Below are 13,486 nucleotides of genomic sequence, written 5' to 3'. Positions count from 1 at the left end.
AAGACCAAATTTCCAAAGACACAACCGATTAAACCAAGCCGAACTCCCACCCGACATAAGAACATTTATGCCACGGCGGCGGCAGCGGCAGCGGCAGCAATGTTCTGCATGCCAACGGTGGGCTGGACGCCCACACGCTCGTTACCCAGAAGATCCACCAGCAGGGGGCTGGGGCGGCTGTCACGGTGAGGGTAAAGACCGGCCTGGCTCTTCTTGTACTTCTGGACGCTGTCCAGGTAGATATCGAAGAGGTAGGACGAGTCAAGGGGACCGCCCTTGGCCTCGGGGTGGAACTGGGTGCTGAAGATGGGGCGGGATTTGTGGATCATGCCCTCGTTGCTCTGGTCGTTGAGGTTCACGAAGTAGGGCTTCCACTCAGGGGACAGGGTGGAAGCATCAACGGCGTAACCGTGGTTCTGGCTGGTGATGTGGCAGCGACCAGTGCTCAGGTCCAGAGCCGGGATGTTGTGGGCCCGGTTACCGTACTTGAGCTTGATGGTGCGAGCACCGGTAGCCAGAGCGAGCAGCTGGTGACCCAGGCAGATACCGAAGATGGGGACCTGGGAAGTCTCCATCAAACGCTTCAGGTGGAAAACGGTGTCCTGGCAGTGGGTGGGGTCACCGGGGCCGTTGGAGATGAAGACACCATCAAAGTGGTGGGCCACCTTGTGGATGGGGTAGTCGAAGGGGAAAACAGTGACGCTAGAGCCACGGTTCACCAGACTGCGCAGGATGTTCTCCTTCACACCGCAGTCGAGGACAGCGACGTGCGAGTGAGGGTCAGCAGCGCTGATGTGGAAAGGCTGCTTGGTGCTGACCTGACGCACCAAGTGAATCTGTTCCGGGTCGGTGAAGGCCTCGTCCTCGTTGGCATCGTACTCCTCGCCAACCGTGATCTTAGCGAGGGAGGAACCCTGCTCACGGAGATAGGTGACGATAGCACGAGTGTCAACTCCAGAGATGGCCGGAACACCTTCCCGCGCACACCACTCGCCCAAGCTCTCCACGGCAGTCCAGTGGCTGTACTGCTCAGCAACATCGGCTACGACCACACCGGCCGCCTGCAGGTTGGGGGACTCGAAGTACTTGAGAAGACCGTTGGGGTCCTTCTCGGCGGAGGGCACACCGTAGTTTCCAATCAGGGGCTGAGTGAAAACCAGGATCTGACCGCGGTAGGAGGGGTCGGTCAGGGACTCAGGGTACCCGACCAGGGAGGTAGTGAAGACCGCCTCGCCAGAGATGTTGGAGCGAGCGCCAAAGGACTTGCCGGTGAACATGGGACCGTCACGGATGGTGAAGGTGGCGGGTTCCAGCGCGGCACGCTGACGAACGGTAGCCATGAAGCGGGCTTGGGGCTTCACGGTGGCGAAGGCCTGAGCCCGAGCGGGCATGGCCTTGAACAGATTCATGAACATTTTGTTTTGAGGAATGAGAAGACTGAACGGAAGATGGGTAGGTCGATTCAGTTAATACGGGCTTTCCAAAGATGGTCTGCAAGGGATAGTTAGTATCGCGGAGAATGCAATGGGGCCTCAATGCAAGGCCGTTGGAATGATTCGAAGCATACCCGAGATATAGTCCTAGAGAGAAAGGCATTAGCATGGGTTGTTGTCACTGTAATAGAAAGCCATTGATAAACTCCAGGGATCGTGAGCCGGCGAGTAACATACCTGGGAAGTGAAGATAGATGGTGCCAAACACATAAGCGCGACTGAAGATGTAGCAGTCAAAGAAAAAGAAGAAAAGAAGAGATGCGTTTAGCACGACATAGGTAGATTGGATGTGGAGGTGTAGCTGTGGGTGGGAAGAACTGGAGGAGGAGGAGAAGAGGAAGAGGAAGAGGAAGAGGTTTTCGTTGAGTCAGTGGGGGCACGTGCTTCGGGCCTCACCGACCACCGGCGTGGCCAATCAGGTGCCCGGGCCCGACATCGGCTGAGCGGGCTGTCGATAGCTGACTCATCCGTCAGAAATGCCTGTCATATGATTGGCCAATTGGGCAGGCTTATCACGACGCCCTGCCAAGAATATTTGCACACCGCTACCAAGTAGTAGTCAAAGACAAATTGCCCAGGTGCCTGAGTGGACTCAGTTGCTTTGGTGGCGCTAAGACTGGTCAAAAGCGGCGGGGCCAGTCTGGGACAAAGGACGTCGCGATTTCTCGGTGAATTTCCTCTTGTGTCACTCGATTGACAGAGAGCCTTGTCCAGGGTAGTATATGTCACCAGCAAGGTAAATTGGTAACGTTTGCGGATCATTTTGACCGGTCAATATACACATTAAACGGTTGCAAGGCACCAAGTAGTATAAAAGAAGAAAGATGCGATGAAGAGAGTGTCGATACACATCATCCAGTAGCTATCGAAGCTGTCAGCTTTCAATAACCTTCCCTGGGTATTAGCACGATGATTATCCTGCAATATCTTACCGCCGCCCTGACGATCAATTGGGTCCCAGCTACCCTCGGCAGCATCATTAGAGCCAGCTCACAACAGCCTCTTCCCCTCGAGGACCCCAGATGTGGCGGAACAGGCCTAGCCGACCCTGATGGGAACTGCAATGGCGATGGGATCATTCACGATCCAAGTCCCCGCGAGCGAGAAGGATTCCAGTTTGAGAATCCCTCCACCGACTGTGAATATGTATCGCAGATGCATATTTGGGACTCGTTTAAAGACCTAGAGAAGGATATGACCAAGTTGTTCACACTGATCAATAAGGATGTCAATTTTACCGTTGTCGGCCACCATCCAATTGCCGGACGATATCATGATCTCCTACACTTTTACGTCAATGCCCTGCGTCGTGTGAGCGTGCTGTTTATGGACCATGCCGATAAATTCGAGATTCACCCGCAAGCAATTCATGGGGGATGCAATAGTCGGTGGTCGGTGCAGGAGGTCAATTTCAAGGGCATTATGAATTCTGGTAAGAAGATTGCTAAGAAGAGAAGATGGATACTCGATTCTATATCTCATTGACCTATTAAATACGAGCAACCAAGATCTCCACCTAACAAAGTGACAGGTGAAGCATTCGATATTGTCAATGTCTGGGTAACTCGCTGGCATCCCCAGACGAAGCAAATGGTCGAGATACGAACCTACATTGATGCACCGCGCATTATGGATGCGTTACACAAGAACGAGCTGTGGTGGAACGGGACCACTTTCCGTGATAACTTCCAGTACATGCCAGGGCCAGCGGGACTGCCCGATCTCAAGCAACTGGAGGGTTTGATGGGCTACCCGGACGGAAGAAAGTACGAGAATTAAAGGACTCCACAGTAAAGACAAGCTTGTAGTCACATTAATATCAAACCCCAAGATACGTACTGGAGATTATTTGAATGGCATTATTCTTCCAAACTTTGCAAATGCAGTTTAAATATTGTTACCCCAGACACCAAAGTCAATGCGAATGCGGGCTCTGGCCTCTCGCGCTTGGCGCCCCGAACCTAAATACCCCATCCCGCAACTGCAAGTACTTTTGAACTCTCCACGAATGACTCCACGTCCAACGCTCTCTTAAGTCCTCAGGTCCCACCTCGATGACCGAGTCAACACCCCGTAAGCGCTCCCGCGCGGCCTGTCTATCATGCCAATCCCGCAAACGCAAATGTTCCGGCGAACAGCCCTGCAGCACCTGCGCCCAGGCCGGCGTCGCCTGCGTGTTCAGCGACTTGCCGCGCAAGAAGCGCGCCCGATCCGGGAGTATGTACCGGGCCTCTATGTCAGGATTAGACGAGCGACAGCGTCTTCCTCCTTCGGATGGATGGGCTCAACCAGTCCCGCTGGCTAAGCCGGCCAGTAGCGCTGCGGGCAGCGCTGCTTCGCCGGGATCGTACCCTCGTGTGAAAGATGCGCGTCGCATGAGCCATTCGCTGGAGGCGAACTCTGGCGCTGCGTTTGTGCGCAAGCTTGGGCTTAGGATTGATCCTGCGCGTGCGCCGCGATTGCATCTTTTTGCATGGAATGTTGGTGAGAGGCGTCTGTCACCAGAGACCTCGGTGTATCCTGTAACGCCCGGCCCTATCACTAAGATGATATCCGAGGACGAGATGCGCCGGCTAGCAGGGATTTACTTTGAAAAAGTTCATCCATGCTATGCATTCCTCGACAGGAAAACGGTTCTTACACATATTACACAACGCTGGTCAGCGTCTTCTATATCTGTCGCCGAACCAGCAGAGCGAACATACGATGTTGTACTTCTCGGCGTCGCAGCCTTTGGACATTTATTTTCGCGGCGCGAGATGTCATCCATAGAACTATGCATCGTGGATGCAGCGCGAGCGCTTCTAGAAAAGAGCATTCTCGGCCCAGACACGCCCACTATCGACACAGTGACAGGCTGGGTCCTCCGCGCGGCCTACCTACGGATGACAGCCTCACCACACGCCGCATGGATGGCCAGCTGTACACTGATGCACCTCGTCGAAGCCGCCGGCCTACACATCGAAACTCCAGACCCCGAAGCAACGGGCCTCATCCAAGCAGCAACCTCAGACTCCCAAGTCCCCAACGGATCCAACACCACCACACAACCACCCAACGACACCAACCTCCGCCGCCGCCTCTTCGGCATGGCCCGCCACCTCAACACCTGGATCTCCTTCGATCTAGGCCGCTCCCGCGTCGTCCTGCACGGCGCAACATCCCACACCCCCCAACGCCAGCCACCCACACAGATCTATATCATCTCCTCCCTCTCTCCGAAAGCCTAGACCCAACAGGCCCAACACCCCAAGACCTCCCCGACCTCGAAGCCGCCCTCACAGCAGTCCTAGACCTAATCTACACCGAACCCTCCCTCATCCTCGTCCAATGCAACCTAATGCTCTGCATCTACCGGCGCGTCCGCGCGCTAAACGCCCACGCACCACTCCCCGGCCGCGCGCTGGACCGTATCCTCGCGCTAGCGAGTCGAGGTCTCCGCGCAGCCCGCGCCATGGTAGCTGCTACCTGTGCGTGGCACCAGGTGGCGAACGTGCCGTTCCAGGTTGTTTGTACGTTGTTGGCGATTGACAATCGGGCAGCGCTGGCGCTGTTGCCGGATGCGATGGCTACGCTGAGGGAGGTTTTGGCGGCGTATGATACGGCTGTTATGCGGGAGGCGTATTCGACGGCGTACTTGCTTATTGCGTTGCATCAGAGGAGGAAGGAGGATGATACGAGGGCTTTGGGGGGAGGTGTTGAGGGCTAATGCGGCTGCTGCGGTGCCGCCAGTATCGGTGCCGGTTCCTGTGTCGGAGGTGCAGCAGTCTAAAGGGGATGCGCGGTCCGATGAGCTTGGGTTGGGGAGGGATGAAGATGTGCAAGCAACTGTGCAGACTCAGGTTCAGACGCAGGCTCGGGCGCAGGATGTGCTGGGTCCTGTGTCTGATGCGGAACTTTCGTGGTTGGGAGATTTGATGATTGATATGCCCAGCTTGCAGAACTTTGATCTTGACCAGTTTCTTATGACGGATGTGCCGTGGCCGCTGCCGGAGATGGGAATTTAAGGAAGCCTGGTCAAGATTGAATCATCGTGAGTCTGTGGATAGGATGGAAGTGGACTGGACCGGAGGTCACTGGTTGATTCTCACTGTCTATGGAAGGATGGTGGATGAGAGGCCCAAAACGCCATGTCGTAACTATGCATGCAACGAGAATAATACTGAGATACCCGCAACGCCAATGGAAACACAATACCAACTATACACCCTGCAATATGCCTTGCACTCTCAGTCTCAGCCTCATTCTCATTCCTTCTTCTCATGTCGCTGCTCTCGGTCCTGCCCAGACCGTGACAACGCAACCTGAACTAGCCGCCAAAGCACCCACAAGAACCCAAGCAAGATAACCACCGACGTCCCCAACTCAATATTCTGCGCCCGGAACAGACCCTCGCCCTCCTTCAGCTTCAGAACAGGAACCTCAATGCCCTCTACAAGCCGACCAGACTGAGGATGAAGCTGATAAAACATCGTCTTCGGACCAAACAGCCCATCCCAGCCCAGATTCGTACGGTCAAAGGGATTTACACCCATCTTCGTTCCATCATCAGCTGTACACGCCCAGAAAACAACGGGCCACGGTACCTCCGCAGTTCTATACCCCGTTTCCGAGGGAGGAAGGTATCGCAGGTGGAGCGGGATAGTCGCGGTCCAATTCGATGTCTTGTCAAAGTCATGTGTGTTTGGCGTGGCTAGCTCGAAGAGCCATGTTGAGCCCAAGCGCTGTACAGCCCAGTCTGGTGCTTCGAGGTCCATCTCGCCGGCGTGCGCGTGGAGCGCAGCTAGGTTATGTGATTGGAGGAAGAGAGGGTCTGTCGTGCCGAGTTGGTACTGGTCTCCGAAGACGGAGGATGGAAGCGTGAGGTATGTGTGGAGGGCGCAGGTTGCGTCTTCGGGGGCCGGTGGGCGTTCGAGAGAGGGGCGTTGTAGGGTGATGGACATTGTTGGGTGGAGGCCGGTTGGTTTGTTGAAGGAGATGGAGTAAGTGGCGTCGGTGGGGAGAGGATGGTGTCGAGATGGGAAGGAGAACATTGTTGGTTCTGGACTTGGTCAGAATGATTGTATCTGGGACTTGTATAATGCATGTAAGAGATGATGTTGAGAACATACTCATCTTCTTGTCTTCCCCCACCACGGCTAGCAACCCTCCCATCTTGAGCTCCTCGGGCTCAATGCCCTGCTCTGCACCCAGAAGACCAAACTCGACTTGATCTGATTTGGAAGAAGGTTTAGAAATTTCCTCAGTCCATCCACTACTGGGCGAACTAGCCCAGACACCGGAGATAGTCAATGCGTGCGAGATACTATCGTAGTCAACATCGACCGTATCGGCCGTCAGTAGCGAATCGGTACGATCATGACACTCAGTGCCGCCAACCTGACACTGAGGACACACCGTACGTCGGATAAACGCGACCAGCGACTGTAGACTTGGAAGCTGCGTATAGTATTGGAGGGAGGCCGAGGCCGCGAATCTGGTGGATAGGAGTGGGGGTGTGATGAAGGAGTCCTGTACAGAGCATGCGAGTTAGGCGACTCAATTCCCCATAACGATGCCTTATAACAGGAATTCCCATCATGTTTGTCCAGGTACGAGTTCCAATTTACCTCTGGTGTTGTGCAATCTACCACAGCCTGTCCGTCCTCGCGATTCCCGAATACCGTGCGCAGCAGCGAGCATAGCGCCTCCCTACGAGACCCCAATTAGAGATGACCAGAGCGCAAGCAATGAGATCCCAAAATGCCCACTTACGATGACTGCTCAGCTGCTAGCGGAGTATAATGCACATGCAAACCAGGCGAGATCCTGCTCGCAAAGGGCGCAATAGCATCGAAAGAGCGCTCGGTCGCCCATCGGACGCGGAGCTCATGAGACTGCTCGAGGACTGCGCGAAGCTGCACGGGCACAGGAAACAGTTAGCTCATCATGCAAATTGATCTTCAGATTCGGTAGAAGGTCTCTCTTACCTCCGCGGGGAGATCCTCCAGGCCGAAGGTAATGCGGTCCTCGCGCGCGGCGTCCAGGTCGCGGATCGATACGGCGGAGGAGCTTAGGGAGGCCTGGTGTGGCTCGAAGGGGGTTTCGGGACGCTGGACGTAGGTAACCCTGCGCTTCATGATGGAGGTTGTCCCTTGATTCGGGAAGAGGAGGGGATCTGGCAAGAATAGACGTGGAGATAAGGACCGTTATGTTGATTTCTCCGAGTTGAGGATGCTTCTCCGCATTCCCCGATCGGGTTTAGCTTCGCCTATGTACATATGTGCCAGCACACTAACTCTACCCAAGGGCTCGAGTAGCTGACTAGCAAAGGCTCAACTCTCACAAAATAGACAAGGCAAATGAATAGAATAATCCGCTACAATGCACAAGAAAATTAGGAAACAGGTATGTCACCGTTGTCATTATATTACCACCCTATGGATTGAAAAAGAACGCTCACACCAACGCCGAGACCCAATGCTAATCAATACGTAACAGGTTCAAGGGAGAAGATCCTTAAGGGCCTTTTTTGTCTCGGCGCTTAGAGTCTTGGGGAATGTGACCTTTACGCGAACGACGAGGTCACCCCGTTCATTGGGCTTCTTGTAACTCGGCATGCCCCAGCCTGGGTAGTGTTCCTCATGGCCGGGCTGTGTGGGACCAGGCTTTGTGACGCGGATGGATTTGCCGTCGATGGTACGGACGATGCGCTCCCAGCCGGTCAGAGCTTCCTTGAGGCTGAGGTCGACGGTTGTAACAAGGTTGTCACGCTCAACCTTGAAGTCTGGGTGGTCAAGCTGTAAGAGTTGTTAGCAGATGCTCATGGACAGAATGGTGGGGTCGGAGGGTTTCACTTACGTATTTCACAATCAGGTGCATATCCTGTCGGCCACCTTCTTCTCCATCTCCAATATTTCGGTACTTGATCTTGGTACCGGGCCGCATGCCAGGCTTGATGACAGCTTCCAGCGGCACATCCTTAACAGTGCGCTTCCCACTAGCATCAAACGACTTGCTCTTGGCAATCACAGTCTTGGTCGTTCCCTTAAAAACCTCATCTAGCGTCAGCGGCAGGTCCTTCTCGATGATAGTCGGCTCTGGCGAAGGGGCACGGTTCGCCTTGGAAGACGGAAAGCTTGTTCCTGCGCCTGGACGACTGCGGAAGCTACCACCACCGCCGCCTCCCATGCCACCAAGCATGGAAAAGATGTCATCATCGAGTCCACCACCACCTCCGCCGCCAGCCTTTGTGAATTCTCGGAAGATGTCGTCTGCATTGCTGAATCTGAAGCCGTGGGTGCCACCGCCAGTACCAGTTGAGAAGTGGAATGTGCGAGTGCCGCCGCCGCTAGGCGTGCCGCCAAAATTGAATCCTCCTGGCATGCCACCAGCACCAGCACCGGGGCCACCAGCACCACCGCCGGGCGACGGGGCGGGACCGCCGCGGAGTAGGTATTCAAGGCCAAATTGATCGTAAACTTTGCGCTTTTCCGGGTCAGATAGGACTTCGTAGGCTTGGGAGACCTCTGTTAGGGAGGGGTTAGTATTGGCGACTTGTAAATAATGCAGGATAGCGAGGTAACCTGAATTGGTAAGAGTCGGTGTGCAGACATACCTTTGAACTTCTCGGCTGATTTGGGGTCATCTTTGTTCTTGTCTGGGTGATGTTTCAAGGCAGCCTTGCGATAGGCCTTCTTGATCTCGTCCTGGGAGGCATCAGGCTTGATGCTCAGGGCATCATAGAGCTTTGTTTCGGCCACCATGGTTGTGCGGGGTTGAATTGAGTTTGTGTATCGAGAGGCGAATCAAGTCAGCGCGGGCGTAGAGGGTAAGACGCGCTTAAGAGAGCGAGGATCCTCGGGGTGGGAACAGGGTGGTCGGATCCCTCGATGGAGGAGAGAATGTACTGGGTGCTTCTCGAATGAAGAGGAAGCTTCCGCGGGAATCAAGCGGCTCTACTGTGGGAGACAAATAGAGAAAGTTCCGTTCCTTCAACGCTGAGTGCTGAGCAGCCTGAAATCAACTGAGGAATCAGCATGTGCAGTGAGAATGTTCGATAGAGGAGGAAATTGCGGGGATGAGCTGAAAACTTGATGACTGCAAGTGGATTATCGACAGTTGCTCGAGCGGGTCTCCAGTGAATGACGTGTGACGTCGCGGGACCGAAGCTTCGAGAAGCTTCGATGGTCTCCTCAGGCACTTCCGCCTTTTGCCCGGTCATTTGATCGTCGTATGATGTTCTAGACTGAATTTCTGCTCGAAAGTAATGATTTTTGCTCTATGCTTAACCATATTAATGCGTCTTTGATGTATCCTCATCGGCGTGACCTTCACGATCCATAACATCATCGATGGCCCCGGCCCCACATGGTTAGTCAGGCATTATGTCAGTGGCATTTTTGGTTGGGTCCCAGCAGATCGATACAAGACCCGCAACTTAATTTGACGACTTTTGATAGTGTCTACAGAAAGACTAGGGCCCAGGGTGTGTGGTTGAATTAAGCTTAAAGAGATAGGCACGGGAAATGAGCGGAGGTATATAAATAGATTGAATTATATTTGATGAAACTCAAGAATCACAAGTCACAAAATAATCAACACCGGATCAGAGTACACTAGACACCACAAGGTAGAAGTAAAATAACGGGAACTGAGACAAGTGGACAGAAGGACTGGACAAGAATCAGGAATAATAGCAGGAGTAGAGCTAGGGAAGTCGGCCTTGTCATTGGTCTCTCAGGATACTCGAGACCTCTAGGACCATGAATGACAGCAACAGACAAACCAGAAACCCAACAAAGATAGCAAGAAGAGGGGAAGCGAGGAAGGACAATTCAAGACAGAAGCAAAGCAGTGTAAATGATTAAGGCACTCTCAGTTGGAAGTAATCGAATCCAGGAAACCCCGTCATTGGCCCTTACGCACACCCACCCAGTGGGATCAACGCCGAACCCAACCACCAGGCCGACGAAGTCCAAAGAGCAAGCGGTAAGTAGTGCCTCTGGGATATATTGGTCCAAGCATCTTCTTCATCATCGGTGCAGAAAGAGAACCATCAGGGTTTACCTCATAAATCTGAAGCCAACAAAGCTCACTCGAGGCATCTCCACCCGACACAAGAGGGACTGAACCCGAGATAATGGTGGTGCCTTGGGTGTGTCTTGAACGGCGAAGAGAGACCTGGGAGAGGAAAGGAGAAAGAAGAAGAAGAGAGGGCGGGTGAGGGAGGAAGTATTTAAAGGCGTCCTGGAGGAGTCTGGATCTCCCGATTAGGAAGGCGTGTACAAGCCTCGATTCGCCAATCTAAGTGAGGCACGTGTTTGCCATTTTGAGATGGAGATAGTATACTACTTGGAGGGCAAATATTTCAAGGAAAGCATAAGAGAGATGACAGAAAATTCCAATGAATTATATTTCAAGGATCATGTATAGGGGGATACACAGATATGCACTGTCAGGGCTGTACGTACACAACACATCCGCCACCATCACCCCACAACAACATAATCCTTAATCACCGCCGTCCCATTCACCACACTGGCAATCTGATCATCCGTACACGTCGACTCCAACGCCAAAATATAACACACCGGCTCAGGACTCTCAGGCACCTGATTCTTAAACTGCCACGTCGAAGCCGGTCCCTTGGTCGAGTACGACCCATCCCGCGCAGTATCAATCTTGCCCGTCGCAAGATCACGATTAAACAAAGCCCGGTGGAAAATCTCATACGCCGTCTGCGGCTGATAAGCCGGTACTTCATGGCCCGCTTCATACACACGCGTGAACGAGAAGTTGCCATGCTGCCGAACCTGGCCGCCCACGTATGAGGCATTCGTACGTAGGGGCGCGTACCCTGCTGCTCGGAAGGCATCAGCTTCAGCATGCTGGATGCGTAGACTGACGTCTTCGCCGCCGATCCAGTCGCAGGCGTAGTCACGGTCTCCGTAGACAAGGGCTACTTTAATACCCGAGTCTAGCACGTAGGCTATGTCGTCGAGGTATCCGCGGACGTCGGCGCGGGCATAGTCGCCTGTGGACTGGAAGCCTTGGTAGACGCTGTCGATGGACTCGGTGAAGTTGATGGGTACGCCAAGTGCGCCCTGTACCCAGTGCTGGTTCAGGAAGCCCAGGAAGTAGTTTGGCGGGAACGGGTCTGGATTCTTGTGTGTGATATCGTAGTAGCCTCGATCTGCGTAGTTGATGTATGCGCCCTCGACGTTGTTGCTGCAGAAATCGCCGGCTTTCTGGCAGACTTTGTTCACTGTCTCGTTGTTGCCGTGCATCTGGGGGTCTCCTTCAGCGGCGAGGGCCCGGCAGTGCTTGATTTGATCTTTGCAGCCGCCTGGTCGGCTCCAGGCGTGCATGGCTTCTGTGTAGACGGTTTTGTTGATTGTCTGTAGATCATAGGTGTTGTTGTAGGCCATTTTGGGGTATGAAGGAGCTTGGACGAGGAGATCAACACAACCGTTGATGATACCCAGTGTGTCGAGATGAATGTAGTGTGACTCGCCCGCAGCAGTGAGCGTGTCATTCTTAATCTTCTCGTTTTGCTCTTGGAAGAACGCAGTGAATGACGGCCCGTAGCGACCGCCATATGACTCCGTCCAGATGCTCACGCGATCATCGTTAGGCTTGTATTCAGGGAACTCGGAGAACCAAGTCTGCGCAAAATGCCACAATGACCGTGCAGCATTCTCCGTACCATTAGCAGCCGCCGAGGGCTTCCCGCTGGTGGTCGTGCCGACGTAAAAGGTATTGTTCTGCTCTGGCACGCCGTGCTTCCAGTTGGAAACATTCCACGCTTGGGCGATCTGATCGAAGGTGCCATTGGTCGCTACATCGTAGCTAAATCCGACCTGATTGGGCTGATCAATGTACAGCATGTTGACGTAGTTGTTCCAGGACCAGGGGTTCAGCTCGGTCGAGTTACTATCTGCATTCACAACACACGGGCCGTTCTCTTGCATGAGACCGATCATGGACGAACTGCCGGGCCCGCCGTTCATCCAGATGGATAGAGGGGCGTTCTTCGGGTCATGCCGGGCTTCGAAGAACCAGAAAAATGTGTTGATGGGATACTTTTGAGATACGCCCACATCGTTCAGGGTTCCTGGGGGCAAGTGCACGTAACCAGAGTACGACTTGACGCCCGGTGTGGTTTCGCAGATCCCCGGCTGTGATCGGAATTTAGTACTAGTTCATGTGACCCAGTATTGGGATATCGCAGATCGCTCAAGGAAAAAATGAAAAGCCTACCTGCTTGTAGGAGATCTTCACTCCTTTCTCATGTTTCGAGTCTACCACTGTCAATCCTTCGGGAGCAGGTGGGAAGTATTGTGCTGCAGCTGTGCCGACCAGCGAGACGGCTGCAAGCCAAGTCGTGAGGCCCATCGTGGCTAACTAGCGGGGAAGACCGAGAGCGAGACTAGGAACCACGAGGAACGTTTCTTTCAACTCTGGGATCTCGCGCCTTTATGAATCAGTGAAAGCCAAGGCCAAATTGATAGTCAGTGGAGCAACAAAGCGACTCATTTGCTCATCCACTCGGCGAGATCGGCGGTCGAGCGATTGGATGCAACGATAAACCCGAAGGCGCTGGGGAAAAGACGAGGAAAAGTGGGGAAATGGCGCCGTGAATGGGAACCACAAACCATTCGTGATGCATCGCAGGGCTCGAATCCCCGTGCCTACCAACAATTGTCACTAGGCTGCCATTTAGATACGGGATTCCCGTTTATACTCCCCGATCGCAGTCCCGAGGTTGAGTCCATTCAACGGCCTTTGAAGACTGCGGAGCCCAACGGACATCCGGCTTGGCCGAGGGTGCCAGTGGGGACCGGCCGATCAGGGAACCTCATAGCTTCTGGCAACACGAGAGAAATTGAAGGGTTGTATCGTTTGTCATTTCAGAAGATATTCGCGGTCACTCCGGCGAGCCCGATTATTGAAGACAGTGGGACGCTCTAGGCAGCTTAGTTGCAAGAGGCCGGCTAGACGGTAACTACAGC

At 53.8% G+C, this 13,486-nt stretch overlaps 7 protein-coding genes across 7 annotated transcripts; 3 read left to right on the top strand and 4 right to left on the bottom strand.

Annotated features, from left to right (window-relative positions):
* Positions 1-65: 65 nt before the first annotated feature.
* cpa1 (carbamoyl-phosphate synthase (glutamine-hydrolyzing) CPA1) lies at positions 66-1,415 on the bottom strand (the record flags this gene model as incomplete). Its single annotated transcript, XM_056906230.1, has 1 exon — positions 66-1,415. One exon carries the CDS (start codon positions 1,413-1,415, stop codon positions 66-68), a length of 1,350 nt encoding a protein of 449 aa, XP_056770337.1.
* Positions 1,416-2,402: 987 nt separating this feature from the next.
* N7458_002846 (uncharacterized protein) lies at positions 2,403-3,272 on the top strand (the record flags this gene model as incomplete). Its single annotated transcript, XM_056906229.1, has 2 exons — positions 2,403-2,925; positions 3,025-3,272. 2 exons carry the CDS (start codon positions 2,403-2,405, stop codon positions 3,270-3,272), a joined length of 771 nt encoding a protein of 256 aa, XP_056770336.1.
* A 275-nt stretch (positions 3,273-3,547) lies between these two features.
* N7458_002845 (uncharacterized protein) lies at positions 3,548-4,723 on the top strand (the record flags this gene model as incomplete). The annotated part of the gene is made up of 1 exon (XM_056906228.1): positions 3,548-4,723. The coding sequence occupies one exon, from the start codon at positions 3,548-3,550 to the stop codon at positions 4,721-4,723; it is 1,176 nt and encodes a 391-aa protein (XP_056770335.1).
* A 110-nt stretch (positions 4,724-4,833) lies between these two features.
* Positions 4,834-5,500, top strand: N7458_002844 (uncharacterized protein; the record flags this gene model as incomplete). The annotated part of the gene is made up of 2 exons (XM_056906227.1): positions 4,834-5,188; positions 5,226-5,500. The coding sequence occupies 2 exons, from the start codon at positions 4,834-4,836 to the stop codon at positions 5,498-5,500; spliced, it is 630 nt and encodes a 209-aa protein (XP_056770334.1).
* A 240-nt stretch (positions 5,501-5,740) lies between these two features.
* N7458_002843 (uncharacterized protein) lies at positions 5,741-7,612 on the bottom strand (the record flags this gene model as incomplete). Its single annotated transcript, XM_056906226.1, has 5 exons — positions 5,741-6,534; positions 6,605-7,004; positions 7,103-7,184; positions 7,248-7,390; positions 7,463-7,612. 5 exons carry the CDS (start codon positions 7,610-7,612, stop codon positions 5,741-5,743), a joined length of 1,569 nt encoding a protein of 522 aa, XP_056770333.1.
* A 363-nt stretch (positions 7,613-7,975) lies between these two features.
* Positions 7,976-9,238, bottom strand: N7458_002842 (putative DnaJ domain protein Psi; the record flags this gene model as incomplete). Its single annotated transcript, XM_056906225.1, has 3 exons — positions 7,976-8,272; positions 8,334-9,001; positions 9,091-9,238. 3 exons carry the CDS (start codon positions 9,236-9,238, stop codon positions 7,976-7,978), a joined length of 1,113 nt encoding a protein of 370 aa, XP_056770332.1.
* Positions 9,239-10,963: 1,725 nt separating this feature from the next.
* cp1 (putative carboxypeptidase S1) lies at positions 10,964-12,869 on the bottom strand (the record flags this gene model as incomplete). The annotated part of the gene is made up of 2 exons (XM_056906224.1): positions 10,964-12,652; positions 12,735-12,869. The coding sequence occupies 2 exons, from the start codon at positions 12,867-12,869 to the stop codon at positions 10,964-10,966; spliced, it is 1,824 nt and encodes a 607-aa protein (XP_056770331.1).
* Positions 12,870-13,486: the final 617 nt, after the last annotated feature.

The sequence above is a fragment of the Penicillium daleae genome (genome assembly GCF_028827525.1).
Source record: "Penicillium daleae strain IBT 16125 chromosome Unknown utg000002l_segment0_segment0, whole genome shotgun sequence".
Taxonomy (NCBI): domain Eukaryota; kingdom Fungi; phylum Ascomycota; class Eurotiomycetes; order Eurotiales; family Aspergillaceae; genus Penicillium; species Penicillium daleae.
Note: the sequence above shows the minus strand (reverse complement) of the source record. Positions and strands in the feature narration are given on the sequence as shown.